Source organism: Nannospalax galili, unplaced genomic scaffold (assembly GCF_000622305.1).
Source record: "Nannospalax galili isolate Female #2095 unplaced genomic scaffold, S.galili_v1.0 scaffold538, whole genome shotgun sequence".
NCBI lineage: Eukaryota > Metazoa > Chordata > Mammalia > Rodentia > Spalacidae > Nannospalax > Nannospalax galili.
In genome coordinates, this window is record NW_008343842.1 from 507421 (window position 1) to 530584 (window position 23164).

The window sequence follows — 23164 nt, forward strand, 5'->3', positions numbered from 1 at the left end:
GGCTTAAATGTATACTGGATGTTCCACAAACCATTGTTGAATGAATGAAAAATGGCAAATAAAGGATTCATGTTGTGAAGAAAAGTTTTTCTAAGTAAATCTGTGTTTAAGGAGAAAATGTGCATCCTTACTTACTCAGTGATATTCAGGAAATTAACTAACTGGAAGTGAAATAACCGAATCCAAAACGCAGACATTCATCAAGGACTAAAACCCCCTAAATCCTTAAAGTGAAGAATGAAACCGATTTTAAAAGAGATGCTTCTATTGAAAACAATTTGTGTTATCATCAGCAGTTGGGAACAGAGTTCCATGGCTTTCCAGTGAAGCCATAAGTTTAGATTGAAAGTTAATAGAGAAATGAACAAATCAATGTCTACAGACTTTATTAAAATGCTACTTCCTCTAAAGAGGAGAGCCAGGTTTTCTTGTATTTGTGTACATATTTGACTTGCAAAACCAGTTTTCTTAGAGTAGTTAAATACATAAAACTGGTTTCTGTAGAACACTAATATATTGTTATTAAGATAAATATGCTTTCTTCATATATTACTTTGTTTCAAACAACAGGATTTACTCTTACCAAGATGTTGTTCTTGTGCATTTTATGTCATAAAAACAAAAGGAATTGAAACATCACAGGGCATCTATTAATATGTACAATTTTTGTTTTATGTATCTGTTAAAAAGCAATGTGAATTTTCAAGGACTCTTTGAATGGGGTTGAAGAGATGGCTGAGTGGTTAAGAGCACTTGCTGCTCTTCCAAAGGACCACCATTTAGTTCCCAGCACCTACATCAGGTGACTCACAACCCCCTGTAACTCCAGCTCCAGGGGATTCAATGCCTTCTTCTGGCCTCTGTGGGCACCTGTACTTATATGCGCACGCACACACAGAAATAACAAAAATAGAATAATGCAAAAGAACTCTTTTAGCAGTTTTATAATATACAACATACTGTAGCCCATATATATGTGCCATTATTGTTTTTCAATTAAGAATGACATCAATTTAAAGAAAAGTAAATAACAGCTACCACTTTGGGAGGGAACAGGAAATGAGATAAGCTTTTGATGCCTAGAAACAATGACTCCGAGGACACAATGAATGTCAGTTTGGAAATGCTTTTTGCTGCAAACAAAACATCACCACCTGAAAGAAATCACTCCCCTGCTATGCTCAGAAGGGCAAGTAGATGTCACCATTGTTCTTTCCTTCTTTCTCTTTAAAAAAAAAAAAAAAAAAAAAAAAAAAAAAAAAAAAAACCTGCTCACCTTGAAAGTGGTGCCTGATTTAATGAAATTCTTTTCCAGTACATGATCCAGAGCTGGATCCAGCTCCTCCCGAATGTCCTCGATGAGAAGGGGGCGACCCAGGGACAGGCTGTCCTCCAAGTGCATTCGGAAATACTTATGGTTCAGAGATGTCACCTAAAAATAAAAAACTCCTTAGTCTAAAAGTGTTTCAAACATTATTCTCATTCCTAAGTGAAAAAACATTTTTTTTTTTTGACAAGTGACTGGGGGATTTTAAGAGTAATGTGGGAAGCCTTACTCATAAAAATAAAAGCAACAGCAAAGATTCATTTTCAAAACTTGGAGAGCTCTGACTGTCGAGGTCTTGGATACGCACCGTCTCTCACTCAGGGTTAAACCAGGTGACATTCCTCAGAGGGAATGCCGGAGCTCCTGATGGATGGAACAGAAGTTGCTAAGTACTTATCATTTTATTTATCATTTTATGTTATGTGTATGAGTGTTTGCCTGCTTAAAGAAACCAGAAGAGGGTGTCAGAACCTCTGAAACTGGAGTAATAGATAGTTGTCAGCCACCATGTGGGTGCTGGGAACTGAACACAGATACTCTGTAAGTGCAGCCAGTGCTCTTAACCACTAAGCCATCTCTCCAGCCCCCAAGGACTCATCTTAACAAAAATCATATAACCACTAATTATTCATGGAAAGTAAAGTTCTGTAGGTATTTATTATATTTACTGATCTCCTTAGGACCCCTCAGAAATAAATCAAGAATGTCAGGGGGCTGGAGAGATGGCTCAGCAGTTAAGAGCATCCGTTGCTCTTGCAGAAGACCCCAGTTCAGTTTCTGGCACCTACACAGAGTGGCTCACAATGATCTATGGCTCAGGTTCTAGGGGATCTGATGCCCTCCTATGGACTCCATGGGTACTGAGCTCTCATGCGCATACCCACAGACAGAGATACACAGATACACATTATTAAAAATAAAGTAACTCAGGGCTGGAGAGATGGTTAAGAGCACTGACTGTTCTCACAGAGGACTTGGGTTTGATTCCCAGCATCCACATGGTGGCTAACAATGGTCTGTAATTCCAGTTTCAAAGGAATTCAGTACCCTCTTTTGACCTCTGTAGGCACTGCATGACACAGGTGTACTTACACACATGTGGGCAATACACTCATACACATAAAATTAAAAAAGTAAATTAAAAAAATAAAGTAATACTTTTGGGACTGGAGAGCTGGTTCAGCAGTTAAGAGCACTGGCTGTTCTTCCAGAGAACCAGGGTTCAGTTCCCAGTACCTACAAGCAACCATCTGTAACTCCAGTTCCAGAGGATCCCACACCCTCTCTTGGATTCTGTAGGCATCGTATGCACAGACACACCTACATGTATGCAAGCAAAAGACTCATTCACATAAAAATAACCAAAAATATTTAAGTAAAATAAATCTTCTAAAAAATAAAGAATGTCAGAGGTGACATACTCATGAGCTGAGGGTCTGTCATGAGCTTTGCCTTTTGGTGGCACAGAGATGAATGTGGTACTTTCCTAAACCTAAAGGGCTACAAATTCACTTTGTCTGCTTTTAGGTTTTGTTTTTTTATTAGAATTACGAATGCCCAGAAGTAGCCTCCATTTTTAGGTCACTGTTTGCCCTTAGTTAACACAGACATACTAGGTTAGTTGACCCTCACATGAGCCAAATGGCCTTGAACTCTTCTATGGTTTCTCTCTCCATTCCCACTTTCAGGATCCCCCAAAGCTGGTCCTCACTCTGTTTTCTCAGACTCACTTGTCCAAATTCATCCATGCTGCTGGGGGATGGGCCTCACACACAAGGAAGATGCTCTGGAATCATGAGTGATCAGGAGAATTGATACATATCAACTGCCATAAAAATTTTAACCGGGGGCTGGAGAGGTGGCTCAGTGGTTTAGAATGTTTACTGCTCTTTCAGAGGGCACGAGTTCAGTTCCCAGCATTCAATATTGGGCAGCTCATAACTGCCTGGAACTCCAGCTCCAGGGGATCTGATACCTTCTTCTGGCCTCAGAGGTCACCTGCACTTACATGGCATATATTCACGGAGACACACATACATACACATAAATAAAAATAAATCATTTTTTAGCCAGGTGTGGTGGTACGTGCCTTTAATCCAGCACTCAAGAGGCAGAGACAAGCAGATCTCTGTGAATCATGGCCACCCTGTTCCTACACAGAGAGTTCCAGGCCAGCTGGGACTACAGAGAGCCTCTATCTCAAAATAAATCAATAAATAAATAAATCTTTTTTTAAAATGAAAAATATGGACTTGAACAATTGAAGTCAAATAAGTCTACTTTGTTTTAATTCTCTAAATAACTGTTCTAGTTTGTTCTTCATTGCTGTGACAAAATACTCTGACCAATATCAACTTGGGGAGGAAAGGGTTTATTCAGCTTACATCTCTCAGGTCGCAGTTCATCAGGGAGCCCAAGGTAGGAACTCAGGGCAGGAACCTGGAGGCAGGAGCTGGAGACAGGCCATGAAGAACTCTGCTTACTGGCTTGCTCCCCTGGCCCCTGCTCAGCCTGCTTTCTTATGCAACACAGGCCCATCTGCCCAGGGGTGGCACCACCTACAGTGGGCTGGGCCCTCCCACATCACTCATCAAGAAGATGCCCCTCAGACATGGCCACAGGCCAGTCCAATAGACGCAATTCCGCAACTGAGGCTCCCTCAACCCAGGTGTGTCAAGTTGACACTAAAGCTATCCAGCACAATAACAAAATAGCGTATATATGAAGGAAGTTGTTTTCTTGAACTAATAATTTTCTTTATATGAATTAGGTGCTGTAATGACATCACTGTGTGTTGATAAGGTCAATAAATCTAAACCGAATGCTTTGGGCAGCTTATTAAACAAAAGGAAGCAGCAAAACCCACCTAGTGGAAATCTCTTATTTCTGTGATTTCCTTCCCAAGTAAAGACATGACCATTTTCTACTGACTATAACCATCTTTGATTTCTTGATAAATTTAAAATAATCTCTCAGAGTTGCAGTTTCAAGTTTAATTCACTTGAATCTTCTCATATAGAAGCCCTGTGTGACAGCCACACTCCAAGCCTGTGCTGTCTGCAGGAAGACATGATGCACACTCTTTAGAGGGAGACTGGTTAAAGATACCTCTGTCCAGAAGGTCCTGGAAAGGTCACCAAAGGGGACCTTTGGAAAGCTTCCAGGACAGAGGGCAGCCCTGGGTGCATAAAATGGGCTTTGTTGTCCATTCATGTGTGTCTAGGCGTGTGCTTATCCACACACTCAGAAAGCGAAAAAGAACACAGCTAGATCTGCTCAGACCCCAGCAGCACATGGCTTCTAAAACAAGGGAGTGCCTGGGGCAGATTTCTGTTACCAACACAGGATTTTAGGAAAGGGTAGCTTAAGAAAGGACTTGATCACTTAAGGCTATCAATGAATAATGCTGAATGGAGAGACAGAGCTCCCATCAGGAGAAACAGCATTGTGCACAGCCCAGTGACATAGGATGTCAGGGGAGGCAAGGGGTGGGGTCATGGACAGTTAAGTTACAGTTGACCTGGACCCAGGAAAAGAAGTTTGGGCTCAGAGGTGGTCTTAGGCGGCTTTCCGCACTTCCTGACACATGACTCCTAAGAAACTGCAGAACTGAACAACTCTAGAGCTCAGTGATGTGCTTGCCCTGAAAATGTGATGACTCGAGTTCAATCCCCAGCACCCATAAAAAAGGCCAGGCATGGTGGCACACAGTCATAATCCCTGTGCCAGGGAGGTGGAGACAGGCGGATCCCTGGGACCTACCTAGCCTACTTGGCAAGCTCTAGGCCCATGGAAGACCCTGTTTCAAAAAACAATATGTACATCTCCTAAGGAATGACATTCAAGGTTGACCCATGGCTGCCACATATGTGTACATACACCCCCCCACAGACATGGATGCACACAAACACATGCAGACAGGCAGACACCTGCACGCACGTACGCATGCACACACGCACCCACATGCCATTTCCTTTTAACTCCTCCTAGTTATGTCCCCTGACCCACTCTAATATTTCTCTGGGTTTCTTTAGTGAACAGAGACCGACAGGTTATGTTCTGGGATATTCCTGATGATTCCCACTACCTGAGAAGCCCAGAACTCAGAAGAAAATCTGTCAACACTTCGTTTAAATTTCATGCTTGCTATAAGCTTCTTGTAAGAGCCCTTTGTGGGATTAAAAGAGGCTCCTCCTCTTCTTAGTTTGCTGGCCATTTTTATCACCAATGGGTGTTGGATTTTATCAACTACTCTCCCCACATCTATCAAGATGGCCACGTGATTCTCTCCAACACAGATGACACACTTTGATGAATTCTTTTAAATTCAATAAATATTGGAATTCCTACCTATGTAAGTGCTGTACAGAAAATGTAAATATGGGTAAAACATAAACCTGACTAGTGAGAAGTTTATGGTACAGCAGAAATAAAAGAGACAAATGTGGAAAACACAATAATTCAAGACAGACTTGGAGTCCACAGCAGAATGATAAACAGAGAGGTCACTGGACTGGCTTCATTAAGCTGGGGACACAGAGGACACATGATAAAGGTAGCGTTGGATGGAGGCTTCGAAGAAAAACATTTAAGACTTCTGTCTGAGATGTAAGCGGAAAAGCCAGTAGGGTGAGGAAAGACATTCTAGTCAGTAGAAACAGTAAAAACAAAATTAATTGAGTCAGAACATGTCTCAAAAAATGTAGAGGGGCCACTGAGATAACTCGGTAGATAAAGGTACCTGCTGCCAAGCCTGATGAGCTGAGTTCAATCCCTGGTACCCACATGGTGGAAGGAGAGGGGCTGCCTCCTCTAAGTTGTCCTCTGATCTCCACATAGATGCAGTGGTAGACACACGTATACGCACATGCACACAAAATAAATACATTAAAATGCAATACAAAAATTAAAAAATACATGAAGGCAGGAGGCTGAAAATATTGATGGTAAGATCCCCAAGGGGGCCGGGAAGGTTGCAGGCCCGGCCTTATCTGCCTTCATTTTAAAATTAACACCGTGTTGGGCTCTAAGGCCAGTGCTGGACACTGGTATGTCATGTGGTGCCAAGTGCCTGGGTGGGATTGGCAGAAAGAGCCTGAGCTGAGGGAGTACTGTTTTTCTGTTTTCCTGTAAGTCCAGACTCAAGGTCCAGAACAAAAGCCACATTCCACACTGGTCTAAGCCAGGGAAATGGAGAGAGACAGGGAGAATGAGCTTAAGAAAGCAAAAAAGAGTTGGAAGGTGAAGGCAAGAGGGTCAGAAGCTCATGGGGCTGGAGAGACGGCTCAGACGTTAAGAGCACCAGCTGCTGGGTTCCCAGCACCCACATGGCAGCTAACAACTGCCTGTAACTCCAGTTCCAAGGGTTCCGAGCCCCCTTCTGGCCTCCGTGGGCATTGCACACACATGGTGCATTTACATGCATACAGGCAAAACACTCATATACTTCAAAATAAAATTTTTAAAAATAAACAAACAAATAAAAGAATGTGAAACAGATGTTATAATTGGATCTATTGCCTCAGATTGCTGCTACAAATGTCCAAAGTGTAAATTAGCAAACATTTGTCAGGAAATGAACTAGATTACTCTTGGAATGTCCCCCAAAGGACCTTGTGTTAAAGGCTTAGTCCCCAGTGTGGAGCTCTTGGGAGCTCTTGGAAACTTTCGAGAGGTGGAATGCAGCGGAAGAAACATGGGTCTCTGGGACATGCCCTTGAACAGGATGGGGGGATCGTAGAGCCTTCTTTTCTTCTGCATCCTAGCCCAGAGAAATGGTTTTGCCTCCTTCTGCCAATATAATGAGCTGCCTTGCCCAAAAGCAATGGATCCAACTAATCACAGACCTAAATCTCCCAAACTGTGAGCATAAACAAACCCTTTCTCTTGTAAGCTGGTTATTCTAAAGTATTTGTTACAGTAAAGGGAAACTGACTAACACAGATGACAACTTCCTGAGAGGCAGATTCTGTTGAAATTCTATTGAGAAAACATGATTTCCCAACACACCAAATTCAAACTACCTGCAAATCATTTTCTTTTTCTTTTGATTTAATCCAAGTTTTTCCTTGAGTCTGGGGATCAATGAGGAGAGGGTATCTGGTGGCCTTTGTCACAATAATGCCATTCTGAATTGATAGGTCATCTCCAGGTAGTCCTTGCAGCCCCCACTCACCAATCTAAATGAGAAGAAATGAAGTTTTGTCATTCAAAAGAGAAAAGCTTTATATTAATTAGTAATCAAGAGCTGTATAATGTGTAGTGGAAATATAATTTGAACACGTTTTCTCTTTGGGCTCTACAAATGGTATCTAGAAACACACCTGTAAATGTGAGGTAAATAACATTAAGTTTAGAAAACAAATTTAAAGGTCAATTTTTATTATTTGTGTGTGTGTGTGTGTGTGTGCACGCGCGCGTGCACACGCACGCATGCCATGAGTGCAGGTCCTTTGGAGGCCAGAGGAGGGCACTGAATGCTCTGCAGTTGGAGTTACAGGTTGTTGTGAGCTGCAAGATGTGGGTGCTGGGAACTGAACTTGAGTCCTCTACAAGAGCAGCAAGCACTCTTAACTGCTGAGACGTTTCTCTAGTCCCACAAGTCAAGGTATAATCCCATGGCTCCTTATTAATGACATGAGGCTTAGACTGTCCTTTTATGCTATATTTTTTGTATTTAGTAGATGCATCATAAGTTGACTGCATGTTGTACTTGGTTTGGAGTTAGAGACCATGAAAGTAAGATGTCAGAGAAAAAGGTAAGCCCTGAAGGCTACAGTCCTCCTGAGTGTTTGTCCGTCCCAGCCTCTGGTTCTGTCTATAAGGGTCACTGACAGGTGACTGCACAGCTGGAGAGACATCAGCTGAGATGAGATATGCTGGTAGAATTCATCAATGACATGTGTGAATAGTTCCTTCCCCTAATTTAGATGGGCCTTCCAGGCTCCCCCAACATGGTCAATACAATCCCCAGAGAGCCAGTGAACCAATCAGCTTCCATCTCTGCTAAATTACCCTCAGGACTCCCAAAGGTCATAATTAATAAGGACTCTCTTGGTCTACCTTGCATTACAGTACCCAGTGCAACTCCAATACATGATCTATTCCCCGTAAGGATGAATCTGGCTTTGTTTGAATTAAAGACTATCTCTTAACCTTTAAATACAGATGATATGAAATTAACAGCTTTGCATACCCTAAGGAAGCAGCGACACTGGACGGCATTTCTCAAGTCATGAATACAAATTGCATTTATGACCACAGGAGCTTGGCAAGTGACATTAGCATCAGAATTGCAGCAAGTCAGGCATAGTATTACTCATTGGCATCAGAGCATGGTGGGGTGTTATGGTACTTGTGATGGCTAATCTTTTTTTTCTTTTTTTTTTTTTTTTCGGTCTTTTGTGAACAGAGTATTCCTGTAGCCCCAGCTGTCCTGGAACTCACTATGTAGACCAGGCTGTCCTTGAACTCACAGAGATCCGCCTGCCTCTGCTGGGATCAAAGGCATGTACCATCATGCCCAATGTGATGGCTAATCTTGTCAATTTGAGTGGATCTGGAGTCACCTAGGAAACACACTTCTGGGCAAAACTCTGAGGGCCTCTGAGAGGTTCAGCTGAGAAGGGAAGGCCCACCCTGAACGTGGGCAGCACCATGCCATGGGCTAAGCCTGGGACTGAATAGAAAGGATAAAGCAAGCTGAGCACCAGCATTCATCTCTCTCTGCTTCCTGTCTGCTGATGTGACCAGCTGCCTCAGCTCCTGCTGCCGTGCCTTCCCCACCATGATGGACTGAGCTCTCAAACCCTGAGCCAAAATGAATCCTTCCTTCCTTCCTAAAGTTGCTTTTCTAGAGTATTTTGTCACAGCAATGAGTAAAGGAACAAATATACTATCAGACACTAAAAAGATGTTGAGTGGATAAAAGAAGGTCAGCACTCATGACCTAGGCAGTGCCTGGATTCACTTTAAATGTTTGAATGTGAGCCTAACAACAGTAGCACCTAAATAATAGACAGCCATCAGGAGAGCTCACTATAACTCACATTGGCCTTTACTTTAAAGGAGGGTCACTGGCTTTGTTATGTTTATTGTGAGGGAGAGGTTGGTTTGCTTTGCTTTTTTGAGACAAGGTCTTCCTATAACCCCCAGCTGGCCTGGAACTTACTTTGTAGATCAGACTGGCTTCGAACTCAGAGATTCACCTGCTTCTGCCTCTTCAGTGTGTGTGTGGTGTATGTGTGCATGCGTGCATACGTGTGTGTGTGTGTGTGTGTGTGCAATGCCCCAGAGGCCAGAAGAGAGCCTCAGATCTCCTGGAGGTAGAGTTATGGGTGATTGTGAGTCAACCTAGCCAGGTGCTGGGAACCCAACTCAAGTCTTCTGCAACAGCAGCGTGCCATCTATCCAGCCCCTGGTTTTACTTTGAAATAAAGCTTTCCTAAAAAGCAGAGGAACTGAATTCCTGTGCATTTGTTTTTCCCTGGTGAGCATTTTCAAACTCATCTTTTCAATCAAAGGGAAATCAAATTGATATTCCTTGATGTTTTATTATTTGTAAGAAATAGAATGAGGCTTAAATTCAGATATTATGAGGAAAGTCAAACTTACAGTTGGAGGATCCACCAACATGGCAATAAGGTTCAGGTTTTCAGTGAAAGGAATTTTCCGTGCTTTCAACTCTACCTCCCATTGATCTTTCAGCAAATAGTTCCTAAATATCTGATTGAATGGGCCAAGGTAGGAGAGGAAGCCCGTGCAGAGCAGAACGTCACCTACAAGTCTGTGAAGAAAAAAAACACTCAAGCCCACTCCCCAAAATAAGTCGCCTCATACACACTGACCTGGACCAGCCACAGTGCAGGCTTGCTTTTTCACTAGGTCAGATCCTTCTTTGCCCCTGTCAAACACTGACAGACTATGAACAAAGGAACCTCAAACACAAAAGGGGTGAGAGGACCACAGTGGGGAGGGTCAGGGAGAAGAAAGTAGATCCTGCCTGAGGTGCACAACATGCCTTCTTTCCTTGAATACTGTGATCCTGCTCCAACCTGTCTTTAGCCTAAACTATTTTTTCTTCCTCCCCCCCCCTTTTCTATTTTCCTACCCCTCTCTCATCTCCCTCACTCTAATTCTGAAGACCCCTGGAGACATTAGTACAAGAAATCTTTGCATTTGAACAAGCCTTTGATCCACACTTTGTGTGTGTGTGTGTGTATGTGTGTGTGTGTGTGTGTGTGTGTGTGTGTGTGTGTGTGTGTACATGCATGTTTGTGTGTGGGAACGAGAGATTGATATCAGATATCATCCCTCAGGTCCCATTCTTCTTGTTCTTTTTGAGACTCACCGGTAGCCCACAATGTGTGTAGGAACCAGAGGTTGATATCAGGTATCATTCCTCAGGTGCCATTCATCTTGTTCTTTTTGAGACTGACCTGGAGCTCACCAAATAGTCTAGGCTGTCTGGCCAGAGAGCCACAAGGACCCACCTGTCTCTCCACCTCCCCAGCTCTGGGATTACAGATACGCCTGCCGTTTATAAGGCAAGTCAAGCCCTTCACTGACGGAGCCTTCTCCCCAGCCCAATCTACACTATCAAAATCACTGAGGGCAAGCACAGAGGATGGAGAAAAATATCAGACAGTCCTGGCAAACTTGGACACCACCAGATGCTCCCTCATGCCGGAAACCCAGCCTGCAGAGCCACGTGGAAGGCCCCTCACTATTTTAGCATGTGATTTTCAGTACTTGGGGGTTCAGAGAAGTGTGGCTGGATGTGGGTTTCATGGTCTCTCATGCAGCAGAGGGGGATTAGAAGTGACAACATTCATACCTATTAATCTGAGCTTTGAATTCTTTACTTTGCTGGGTCCATCGGACTTTTTCTCCACTCAGCCCATCAATGAGCACGGAGGCTGCCTGCATCTTCTTCCGACACATGTCAGCATCATTGAGCAGGTCCTGCACTCGGAAACAAGGAACTTCTCAGACAAGATTTTAAAGCACTTGAGCAAGCATTTGTTATGTTTTCATAATGAGTTATCTTTCTTATACAGCCCAGACCCACCTTCCTAGGAATGGCACCATCCACAGTGGGCTGGGCCTCCTGTATAAATCAGCAATTAAGAAAATACCTCACAGACATGGCCACAGGCCACACCAGTGGAGGAAATTTCTCAGTTGAGGTCCTCTCTTTCCAGGTGACTAGTTTGTGTCAAACTGACAAAAACTAACCAGCACAGTAGCCCATATTTTTATATTCTGGGGCTGGAGAGAGGGTTCAGCAGTTAAGAGCACTGGCTGCTCTTGCAGAGGACCAGGTTCAATTCCCAGCACCCACATGGCAGCTCACAACCATCCATAACTCTAGTTCTAGGTGACCCAATGCCCTCTTCTGGTCTCTGTTGAGTATTACACACATACAGTGCATTTACACAAACACAGGCAAAACACTCATGCTCATAAAATAAAAATAATCTAAAAATAAAACTAAAACAAAATGTTTTTATGTTCTTATGTATAAGCTTAAAATGTTTATTTTAAATTAAAAATCAGTTCACATAAAGTTTCAGTCCAGGACTTGGATCATCTCACCATTTTTTCATTCATTGCGGCATCAAATTTTGCTTGCACTTTGTCCAGCTCGGCTTGTTTCTCATCCAGCAGGGCTTGGGCCTTCCCTAACTCGGCATTGGCAGTGGCTAATCGGCCTTCCTGCTTGGCCAGATTTGCCTGAGAGAGAAGGGGTGGTGGCTTGCATGGAGTCACACTAGCTCTATGAAACATTTATGCTTCCAGTCAGTAAATTATAACATAAATCACATAATTTTTGCAGAGGGCGCTCTATTTGAGGCCATCTGTTTCAGTGTTTGCAACTGGAAAAGCAGACAGTCTGGGGGATATTTTATTAATTTTTTTCCTCATTAATTATTAATGTTCAATAGAGAAAGCGTGGAAAACTGCAACAGTGCAGAGCAAGAAGAAAAATATGTACCCTTGATTTTTCTTCTTAACCATAACCTGTAAGTACTGTGTTGAGAAGTTGACAAATGGCATTTTTATTCTTTTTATTTAATAAATCTAACCATTTTCCCACATCCTTAAAATTGTTTATGAGCTGGTGATATGATTATACTCTATCACCTGACTGCACCATTATTTATTAGCATTTTCCTACTATCCTGTGCCACTTGACACCACGGTGAAGAGGAACCTCGATTTAAGGATTTCCTCCATCTGATTGGCCTCCATCGAATGCGACCATGTCTGTGAGGCATTTTCTGGATTGCTAATTCACACAGGTGATCCCAGCCCACTGTGGGTGATGCCATCCTGAGGCAGGTGATCCTGGGCTGTGTAAGAAAGACTGTGACCGGGAAAGAAGCCAGTAAGCAGTGTTCCTCCACGGTCTCGGCTTCAGTTCCTGTCTCTAGGTTTCTTCTCAGTGATAGACTGTGACCTGCAGGCCAAATAAACCCTTTCCTCCCCAAGTTGCTTCTGGTCCTGGGTTTTTTCTCATCACAGCAATAGACTGCAAACTAGGACATCTAATTTTATCTATTTCTTCCTCTCTCCCATTTTTAAGTCTTATAATACTGTGTAAATATTACTGGATATGCCAGCATTTTGGTTTATTTCTTTGGTAAAGATTCTTTTGAAATGAAATTACTATAACTGCAGTTTTTCAGAGACCTACAACATGGTAATTATCCATTTCTTATAAATCTAAAATAATTAATCACTAATGCCTACCCAGAGCTTTCTGGGGTAGAAATCCTTTGATAAGTGTCTCATTTTCTTTCTCAGTATTTGAGTTATTATACTTTAGGCTCCTCCCCCTGAAAACATTCAGTTCATTTAGATTTCCCAGTGGATTTACACAGAACAGCATAAAATTTGTTCTTTAATTATTTAAACCTACACAGCGATGTTCCATGGCTTTATCATTCTGTACTCATTTGTTTCTGTATATTTTTTTCCTTGATTAGATTTCCTGGAACAAATCCCTTTACACTTTGTTTTTGTAAAGCGTCAGTTCTTAGATTTACTTATTAATTCCACTGCTTTCATCTTTTCTGATTTTTAATATTATTTTTTATTAGCTCTGTCTTATTTTCCTTAAATTTCGCATGTATGTGTGCTTGCAACTGTGTACAAACTTTAGATCTTGAACTCGGGTAAAAAAAAAAAATAAGGCACAACTGTAATGCCAACACTGTGTAGGACTGTTTAGTTTCTCTGACTGATTTAAGGCTGAGAATGTACTATTTTGGACATGTGACACTAGCTTAGGAACTAGCTTTCTTCCATCATTCCTTAAACAGAAGTGGATGACTTTTACTAACGCAAACTTACTTTGTTGCTTATAATTGGAGAAAGAGGCCCCAGGAATTTTTGCATTAGAAAACTCAGTCAAGGTGGGGTCTTTTTTCATTAGTTTCTATAAATGCTTCCCAAATGTAAGACATGAATTCATATTTATTTATATTAAAGAAAGCTCAGTGTAGGTAGCGAATCTTAAAAGTAATATTGTGGGATGGGTGGCTGGAGAGATGGCTCAGCAGTTAAAAGCACATACTGCTCTTGCAGAGGACCCAAGTTCAGTTCCCAGCACCCATGTCGGGCAGCTCACAACTGCCTAGAACTCCAGCTCCCGGTAATCCAATGCCCTCATCTGGCCTCCATGGGCACCTGTACTCATGTGCACATACCTACAAACACACACACACACACACACACACACACACTAATTAAAATGAAATCAATATTTTTAAAGCGACAAGATAAAAGTAATATTGTGTGAAATTTCCATGCATCTATTGATTTATGTCCGAGGAAATGCCTTTATAGTTTGCAGGGTGCAGTGGAAGTAAGATCATAGGGTCCCCACGTAAAAGATAATGAAGAAATTCAAGAGGGTGGAAGAGAGCAATGGCAAGTCTGCATCCTTGTAAACATGGCCTTGAGCATACAAGGCCAACTCTATCCCCAACTCCCAGCCTATCAAGGGCTGAGAGCCAGTGTCACAGCCTTGAGCCACCAGGTTATTTTTGGTAGTTCATACTTAAGACACAAATCGATGATGTTTTATGGAATTCAATACTATTTTCTTTCATAAAGCATTATTATAACTAGGTCTTCATTGTGGATCATTTTTATCTATAAAAAACTCTTTCCTCTCATGTGCCTTTCCCCTTAACTACTATACTTAGAGTAACGGTTTTCATTTGGTAACTTGTGGTTTTATCTGTATTTGCTGCTTCCCCATCATTTCCTTTTGCTAAAAACCTTATTTTATTTTCCATTTTATTCAAAATTATGTATGCAGAGCTTAAAGAGGTTGTTCTAGTTACATTTCTGTTGCTCTGATAAAACACTCCGGCCAAAAGCAACTTGGGGAAGAAAAGGTTTATTTCATCTTCCAGGTCACAATCTTTCCTTAAGTGAAGTTAGGGCAGGGCCTCAAGGTCAGAGCCTGAAGTCAGAGCAGAAACCACGGAGGAAACCCACTTACTGGCTTGCTGTCCTACTCATGCTCAGCTAGCTTCTTATACAGCCCAGGTCCACCTGCCTAGGGATGGATGGTGCTGCCCACAGTGGGCCTCTCACATCAACCATCAATCAAGACACCCTCTCACAGACATGCCCATGGACCAATCTGATATGGGAAATTCCTCAGTTGAGGTTCCCTCTTCCCGGGTAACTCTAAGTTTTGTCAAGTAGACAATAAAAACTAACCAGCACAGAGGCAGACACCTCTTTAAGGTTTATTATGAAAAATGGTGATGCTCTGCCCACCTACCCATTTTTCATTCCACAGAAAGACCATTTACAACTAACTCTTTCAGCTTTGTGGGAGGTACTGGGGTCAATTTTGGGCCCCGGGGATATGGTGGTATATTTTATTAATCCTTGAATTCCTGAGTGTCTTTTGCTCCCTCAGATGTGAAAGACAGCCTGACTGGTATAGATGGATATGTAGGGGGTGAGAGGTTGGTGGGGGCATTGCCCAATACTTAGGTGCATCATAAAGAATATCTGTCTGTTTTCACTACATGAAGAGAGGCTTTGCCTAGTATCCTTCTTTTTATGTGTATGAGTGTATTGCTTGCATGTATGTAAGTGCACCTGTGCCGTGCAATGCTGCGGAGGTCAGAAGAGGGCTTCAGATTCCCCTGGAAATGGAGTTCGTAGCTGCCATGTGGGTGCTAGGAATCGAGCCCGGGTTCTCTGCAAGAGCAGTTAGTGCTCTTAATTGCTGAGCCATCTCTCCAGCCCCTAGTATTGAGTTCTTGAACCACAACTTCCTTCTCAAAACCCTGGGTTTCCCCACTATCTTCCAGAATTTCAGGTCATAAGAAATTTAAGACATTCTGGTTTCTCTCCTTTTGCCATTTGTGTATGAGTGTGTATGTTTGTACATGTTTTTAGATATGTGTGGGTGTTCATACATGTGTGTGTGTGTGATTTTGTGTGTATGTGTGTGTGATCAACCTCAGGCATGATTTCTCAGGAGTTGTCCATCTTGTTTTTTGAGACAGGATCTCACACTCCTTACCTGGAACTGGATGATTCAGCTAGGCTGGCTGGTCCGGGAGCCCCAGGGATCTGCCGCCACCTCCCCAGTGCTGGGATTACAATTGTGCCCTGTTTTAGTTTGCTTGTTGTCTTTTTTTAACATGAGTTCTGGGGCTTGAACTCTGGTTAAGGGCACATACTACTCTTGCAAACACCTTACCTACTGAGTCATCTCCTGAGCCCCTGATTTCTTTCCTTTTATAAGAAATCTGTTAAGTGTTGATTGTCATTTTTCTCAGGCTACACATCAGGCCATCAGTCTGTGGCTGGAAGCTAAGATATTTCTAGGTGTTAATCCTAACTTTTGTAAGTTTAGTTTAGAATGCAGTTAGCAGGCAGTCTCCAAACAAATCTCTGAACTTTTAAAGAAATGCCAAGTCTTCCTTTATGACAGTTTGATTATTAGTCTGTACAAATTAATCTCCTATTTAAGTTAACAAGTTGGTTTGGGTAATAAACATTGCCAAGAAGTACACACCAGACACTTTTTAAAGAGAGAAATTGGGAACATAAGAGAAAAAAAGTTGGTTACAGAAGCATTAGCCTGTTTCATTCTAAACCACACTCTGTCTGCCAGCAGCAGGAATTCTTATTTTTTTAAGTATTTCTTTAAAAAAAAAAACTTAAGAAAAAAGATTTAAGAAATATGTGTATGTGGCTGTGTGTATGTACCTGCATGTGAGTGTGGGTGCCTGTGGAAGCCAGAGAGGGCCTCAGATACCTTGGAGATGGATTACATTCAATTGTGAATCATCTGGTTTGGTGTTAGGAAACAAACTCAGGTCCTCTGCAAGAGCACTATGTGCCCTTAACCATTGAGCCATCTCTCCATCCCCCAGCTATAGGCTCTCCCTGTAGCCCCAAACTGGCCTGACGCTCGCTATGGAGACCAGGTTGGCCTCGATTTCACAGACGTCCACCTCTGCCTTCTGAGTGCTTGGATTAAAGGCATGTGCCACCATACCCAGCCCAGCAATAATTCTTATGATTGACTTTACCAAACACCAATTTACTGGGAAGAGGGAAATTTACCTTCAGAGGCAACACTTCCCTACTGATGCCATAAAATGTTGCCATAGCAACTGTCCAGGACAGCAGGCCGGCCACATTCCCACATACTTTTTTGGCACTTTCAAAAGTATAATCCTCCATATTAAAATACGGCTGCAGTAACTCAATGGTCTCCTCATTGATAGTGTCTTTGGGGAACTGCTGCAGGCTCCACAGGAATCCTGTTGCACTCATCAGCTGGAAGACGACATTGCAACCTTTTAGGTCAGGGAGAAAAGAAATCCTGCCTTCCTGAGTTGATATGGACTTAACTTTGTCCAAGAAATAAAAGTGACCTTGCTCTAAACACATCAATCAAAATTACAGCCTATAGACAGCCCAGATCTGTAGGTTACAAATTGTCTTCTAATTTCCTGGTGAAAAAAGAAGAAAAGCTATATTCCTGTCTAGTTAAGTGTGTCTAAATGCCACCAACCTTACAGAACTTCCCTTCTGAAGACAGGGCTGGGCTGTACTAATTAACTATGCTAATGCAAGAAACCAGTTCCAGACACATTTCATAAAAAGAAGGCTTTGAGCTTCAAAATCTATTCCTACACACACTTGGGGTGATATAGTGCTCTCATGTGAATCCTTAATGTCCCTCAAAGGCTGATCTGTCAAAGGCTTGGTTCCCTAGCCATGGTGCTATTGGGAATTGGTAAAACCTGTAGGAGGTGGGGCTTGCAGGAGGAAGTCAGGTCATGGGGACAGGCCTTTGAAAGATATTTTAATTACTGTCTTCTTGCTGTGACAAAATGCTTGAGGAAAGCATTTTAAGAGAACAAAGGGTTTATTTTGGCTCATGATTCAAGAGTATAAAGTCCATCATGGTGGAGAAGTCTTGGTGGCAGGCTCCATGGCTGCAAGTGTGTGTACGGATGGGCTTCCACACCTCCAAACAGGAAGCAGGCTCAAAGCCTGGCCCCCAGTGACCTACTCCTTTCAGCAAGGTTCCACCTACTGAAGTCTCTGCGACCTTTCAAAACAGCACCACTGGCTTGACAGGAACATTCAAACACATAAATCTATGGGGGGACATTTCACACTCAAGCCATAACAAAAGGGATATTAGGACCCTGGTGTCTCCTCTTCCTCTCGCCTCACTTCCTAGCTGCTGGAGGTAAGCAGTTTCCTTTATCACATGCTCCCACCATAAGGCTCTTCCTGTGTGGGTCAGAGATACATGATGCATCTCACAGGACTTATAAAGACAGATTTCCCTCACCTTTAGTGACTCTCCCCAAGATGGTTTGCAGCAAGGCTTTTCAGGGTCCATGGCGACAGGGTCAATTTTCTTTTGGAACAGCAACAGCACACAGTCCATGATTCTCATAATCAGATGCGGTGGCTTTGCCAGCTTCCTAACCGTGGCGATGTCATTTGGTTTGATGGTCTGTATTGGGGATGAGGAATCAATATAATTTTTTTTTTTGCTAAGTGGTATTAATAGACTTACATATGGCAATGTACTATTTTTAAGTAATTGAGATAGAAAACATTTCAAATATATTTCACCCCCCAATTCCTGATGTTATCTCAAAGTATCCACAATTTTTGCACAATGGCTCTTCCGTTATTAAGTTCAGATTTCTGCTTGGTTGTAATCCCTGTTCTTTCTGTCACTCCTCCAATTGACTGACTTATTATATCACTGCCCAAGGACTTTCTTTTCCCCTTAGAGATAAGAGCTATGCAATTTGGGAGTCTGATATCACTGCCCAAGGACTTTCTTTTCCCCTTAGAGATAGAGCTATGCAATTTGGGAGTCTTTTAGATAGACCCACTGAAGGGGTACTCTAATTGCCTCACCCTGCGTCCCTGTTCAGCATGGAAGAAGCCAGAGCGGTCTGCCTCCTTATTCCCTGTTGGCAATTTGGGTAACTTCTTCAGAGGATGGTGTGATAAGAATAGGAGGTAGGAATTGGCTAGGAAGTTAGGGTAAAAAGACTCCAAAGAAATGTAGCCAATTTCTTGGCTAAAAGTCAAAATATCCTTAGCAACATACTCTGTTCCAAAGGCCAAAAATGTCAAAAGTATTTGGGAGCTCTTATATAATCCCTAAAAGATTTTAGGGTTACCTCTTCAGAGGGGGGAATGTTGGAGTAGCCAAAAGCCCCATAAAAATAAATAAATGGAAGAAGAAAAAAAGAAAAGAAAATGAAAAAAGTGATGAGAGATATGGGAGGTGTTGGAGGGGAGGGAGGTGGGTGTGGATTTGATCAAAACACCTTATTTGCATGTATGAAATTCTCAATAAAGTTTCTGTAAAAGTCAAAAAAAAAAAAAAAAAAAGATATCACTACCATTTATTGGCCACCGCCCAGACCTCTGCTAATGACCAAATTGGTATGTAACATTTAGATAGCTTGCATCTTCAAAGCACGGACTTCATTAAGTATGGATATTAAGAGAGGATGCTGGGGAGACGGCTCATTTGGTAAAGGCTCGCCACACAATGTGAGGACCCAAGTTTGGATCCCCAGGACCAACATAAATGTTGGGCGCAGTGCTATGAAACCTGGGCCAGGCCGGGCTTGTGCTGGGCGGGTGAAAAGCAGCTGCTCACCTTCAGGGCGGCCTCTGCTTCTTCCAGGGCGGGTTTGGCGGCCTCCAGTTTGGTCTCTGCTTTTACTTTCTCACTGTCGATTTCATCCACGATTTTCTGGGCTTTGTCTTTCATTTCTTGGACTTCATTCTTCACTTTGGCTGAAGCCTGGGCACTCACTGTGACTTCCGCCAGAACCTAGTTTAGTCGATAAAGAAATCAAACAGAAGGTTTTAAGCAAAATGTACAGAGAAAATGTTTATTCAGTACAGTACAAAACAAGAAAATAAGAACAAGTTTCTTCTCCATCTAAGTAGCTTAAACTTCAAGGTATATTAAAATACTTCCTTTGAGACAAATAATGACACAGGACATGAAGTGGGCGAGGGCACGTACCAAGGTGGGGTGGAAATGAGGGAGGGGAGGGGGCCTAAGTATGATCAAAATACATTGTACAAAATTCTTGAATCAGGGGCTGGAGAGATGGGTCAGCGGTTAAGAGTACCAGTTGCTCTCTTCCAGAGGACCCAGGTTTGGTTCCCAGCACCCACATGGAGCAGCTCACGGCTATCTGTAACTCTCTGACACCCTCTTCTGGCCTCTATGGGCACTGCACTCACATGCGATACACAGACACAGACATCCTCCTCATTCTCTTCTTCCTCGTCCCCTTCCTCTTTTTCAACATCATCCTCCTCTTCCTCATCCTCCACTGCCTCTTTTCTTCTCTCCCCCTTCCTTTCCTTCCTCAGCAAAAAATTTGATGAGACTTAACCCATCTTAGAAAACTAGAATAGTCAAGGATCTTAGGGACAAGACTAAAGATAACTCACAACTAAGGAGAAAGTTCTCAGACAGATGAATAAGAGCAAGAACTTGAGACAGAGAGATAAAGAGAGAGGAGGAGAGAGACAGAGAGAGGAAGTGAGAGTGAGAAAGAGACAGAGACACAGAGAGAGGCAGAGAGAGGAGAGAGAGGGAGAGAGAATAGTTAATGGCCTTCCCAGACTTTTTTTGTAGGTTCATGTCCTGTTTGTTTTTAATAGTTTTAAATATAGAAAAATATTCCTTTACAGTAGTGACACAGTGCACACAAACTCACCTCATCTGCTTTTACAGAAGCCACAGCCATTTCCTTCTCCTTTACTGCAAGATCCTGAGAGAGCTTAGCAACGGATTCACTAGCCTCCATCAGCTTATTGAGACCTTTAGAAACACAGACACACTCTTGTTGAGTATAGGCACAGCCCTCCATCAAGTATGTATTCAATATTCACGATGTACGAGGCACTGTGCATGTGAGATACATACCAAACACAGCATGATTACAGACAAAAATGTACCTGTCTTGGAACAACAATACTGACTACATTTGTTAGTTTTGAAGGAGGGGGGGTAATTTCAGCAGGAGAAATAGTTCTGCTTGAGGACTGTGATTTATTGGATTCCCCTGAAGAAAAGAAAGAGGTAGGGAAGGAGGGAGAGAGAGAGAGAGGGAGCTGAGAGGGGAGGGAAGGAAAGAGCTGGGAGGGGTAGGAAGGGAAGACAAGGGGAGAGAGAGGGGAAGGGAAAGGAAGGGAGGGGAGAGGAGAGAAACACCAAAATAACATCAAAATTTAGTTATTTGGAGCCTGGAGAGATGGTTCATTGTACTGTTCTTGCAGAGAGTCCAAGGTCAGTTCCCAGCACCCACATCAGGTGGTTCACAGCTGCTTGTAACTCCACCACCAGGGTATCTGACACCCTCTTTTGGCTTCTGCAGGCACTGCACACACATGAACACACACATCACACACACACACACACACACACAATTTAAAAAGTAAAATAAATCTAAAAATATAAGTCCTTGGTCTTCAAACACAATAATATCCACCCTATAAAAAGTTGAGCTCGCTATCAAACAAACCTAAGAGATGACAAGCCTGGCCATTCTTCTTACCAGTATTCATCCGTTCCGCTTGCTCATTGATATACTTCACCTTTTCAGTGTAGATGTTTTTGTAACCGTTTATAAATGAGAGATATGACTTGGGAGTCACGTGGGCTCTTCGGCAGTACCTGAGAGTGAAGCATAAAAATTGTCTCTGTGGTTCTGCTATCACGTGTTACTGCGGACTCCTCTTACTGAGAAAGCACCATGTCCCAAGTAAGGGGCCGCAGCGGCATTTGGGAGCCCAGAGGAGAGTAGGCTAACATCTCTGTCTGTCGCTTGGTCCCCAAGGAGTCCTTGACCTGACTCTTACCCCACACTGGTCATGTGTTTCCACATATGGCAAACTGAGGGCAGGATGTCACATGACCACTCTTAGGGTTCTGCAAACATTAAGTAGCTTACATGAACATACTCTGGTCGACTGGAAGTTTCTGAATCAATAAGGATAGTGGGACTTATGTGAACTCGTGCTGCAACTCATTTTCATTCAACTGGTCACTGCAGCTGGGTGAGTTTATGAAAGCCAGCACTGGTCTCTCCCCCAGCTCAATGAATTAGTCTTGAAGTCCAGACAGCCACCCTGGACTCAAGGGTTCAACTCCTTCTGGGCTTTATTACAGTGATCATATTAACATCAGAAATAAACAAAGGGGGTCATTCATATCAAAGAAACTCAAGCTTAAGTCTACAGTCAAGAATCTTCTTAGAATGGAAATGTTATTCTTGGATTAATTGCCCACCTTTGGAGAGCTGAGTATTTTCATCATTTAAAAGTTTCTTTGGGGACTGGAGAGATGGCTCAGCCATTAAGAGTTCTGACTGTTCTTGCAGAGGACCTGGGTTCAATTCCCAGTACCCACATGGTAGCTAACAACCATCCCTAACTCCAGTTACAGGGGATCCAAAGCCGCCTTCTGACCTCCACAGGCATTGCACCACAACACAGATACACGTACACACATGCAGTTATAACACTCATACACATAATAATTTTTTTAAAGTTTCTTTGGTTGTCTGGTTTGGTTTGCATTTTGCTTTGTTTTGGTTTTTTAAGGCTTGATTACACAGGTGACTATTATTAGAATGCTATATAAAACATTTAGAATAAACTTCAATTTAGTAGAACAAAAAAAATTGGAAATATGTACCAACATTTTAAAAATAAAAACATTTCTGTGCCTGTATGAAAATAAAAAGAAATCTTTATAGATGGAATCAGGAGAAACTAAATCTTCCTAACTGTGAGGATCCATACCCACTGGCTTTCCAGAGTCTGGGGGAATATCTAGAATTAGCTAAAAATCCAAAGTATTAGCTAGACTCTATACACAGAAAAATAGGCATAGCTTTTTTAGAAGGTTCTGTAACCTACAAAACCCCTTTGTTAACCCTAAGGGTGGAGATCACTGTTCTGGAGGGCCAGGTGGAGTTTCCTTTAGTCCCAACTGTCAATCTTACACAGCAGCTATCGCGCACTGAAGAGGGGGAGAGACCCTGTCGTTTTTGAACCATTGAGGCCAGTTTGCATAGAAAGAGCACCCCACAGCTGCTCTTAGTCAGTGGTTTTCCTACATCCAATTAAAGTTCTGTTTCACAATTATTTGCCATAAAACCTCCAATAGGACTTGATTATGTAAATGTCAACCTTAAATGTTCCCTTAACATAAGACAATAAAGAAACTTAAAAGCCGTATACTTCTTTAATCAAAATAAATAATGCATT

The 23164-nt window shown here is 42.4% G+C and overlaps 1 protein-coding gene across 1 annotated transcript in view; it reads right to left on the reverse strand.

Moving 5' to 3' along the window:
- The window catches only part of Dnah8 (dynein axonemal heavy chain 8), a 308707-nt gene that overhangs the window by 94833 nt on the left and 190710 nt on the right, over positions 1-23164 (reverse strand). The window contains exons 62-72 of the mRNA XM_008840196.1: positions 21844-21872; positions 21448-21566; positions 20608-20711; positions 19527-19703; positions 18186-18353; positions 16940-17155; positions 11924-12061; positions 11163-11290; positions 9941-10112; positions 7351-7506; positions 1277-1432 (exon numbers count right to left, since the gene is read on the reverse strand). Of these exons, the coding sequence (XP_008838418.1) occupies positions 1277-1432; positions 7351-7506; positions 9941-10112; positions 11163-11290; positions 11924-12061; positions 16940-17155; positions 18186-18353; positions 19527-19703; positions 20608-20711; positions 21448-21566; positions 21844-21872 (1563 nt within the window). The remainder of the gene's footprint in view (positions 1-1276; positions 1433-7350; positions 7507-9940; positions 10113-11162; positions 11291-11923; positions 12062-16939; positions 17156-18185; positions 18354-19526; positions 19704-20607; positions 20712-21447; positions 21567-21843; positions 21873-23164) is intronic.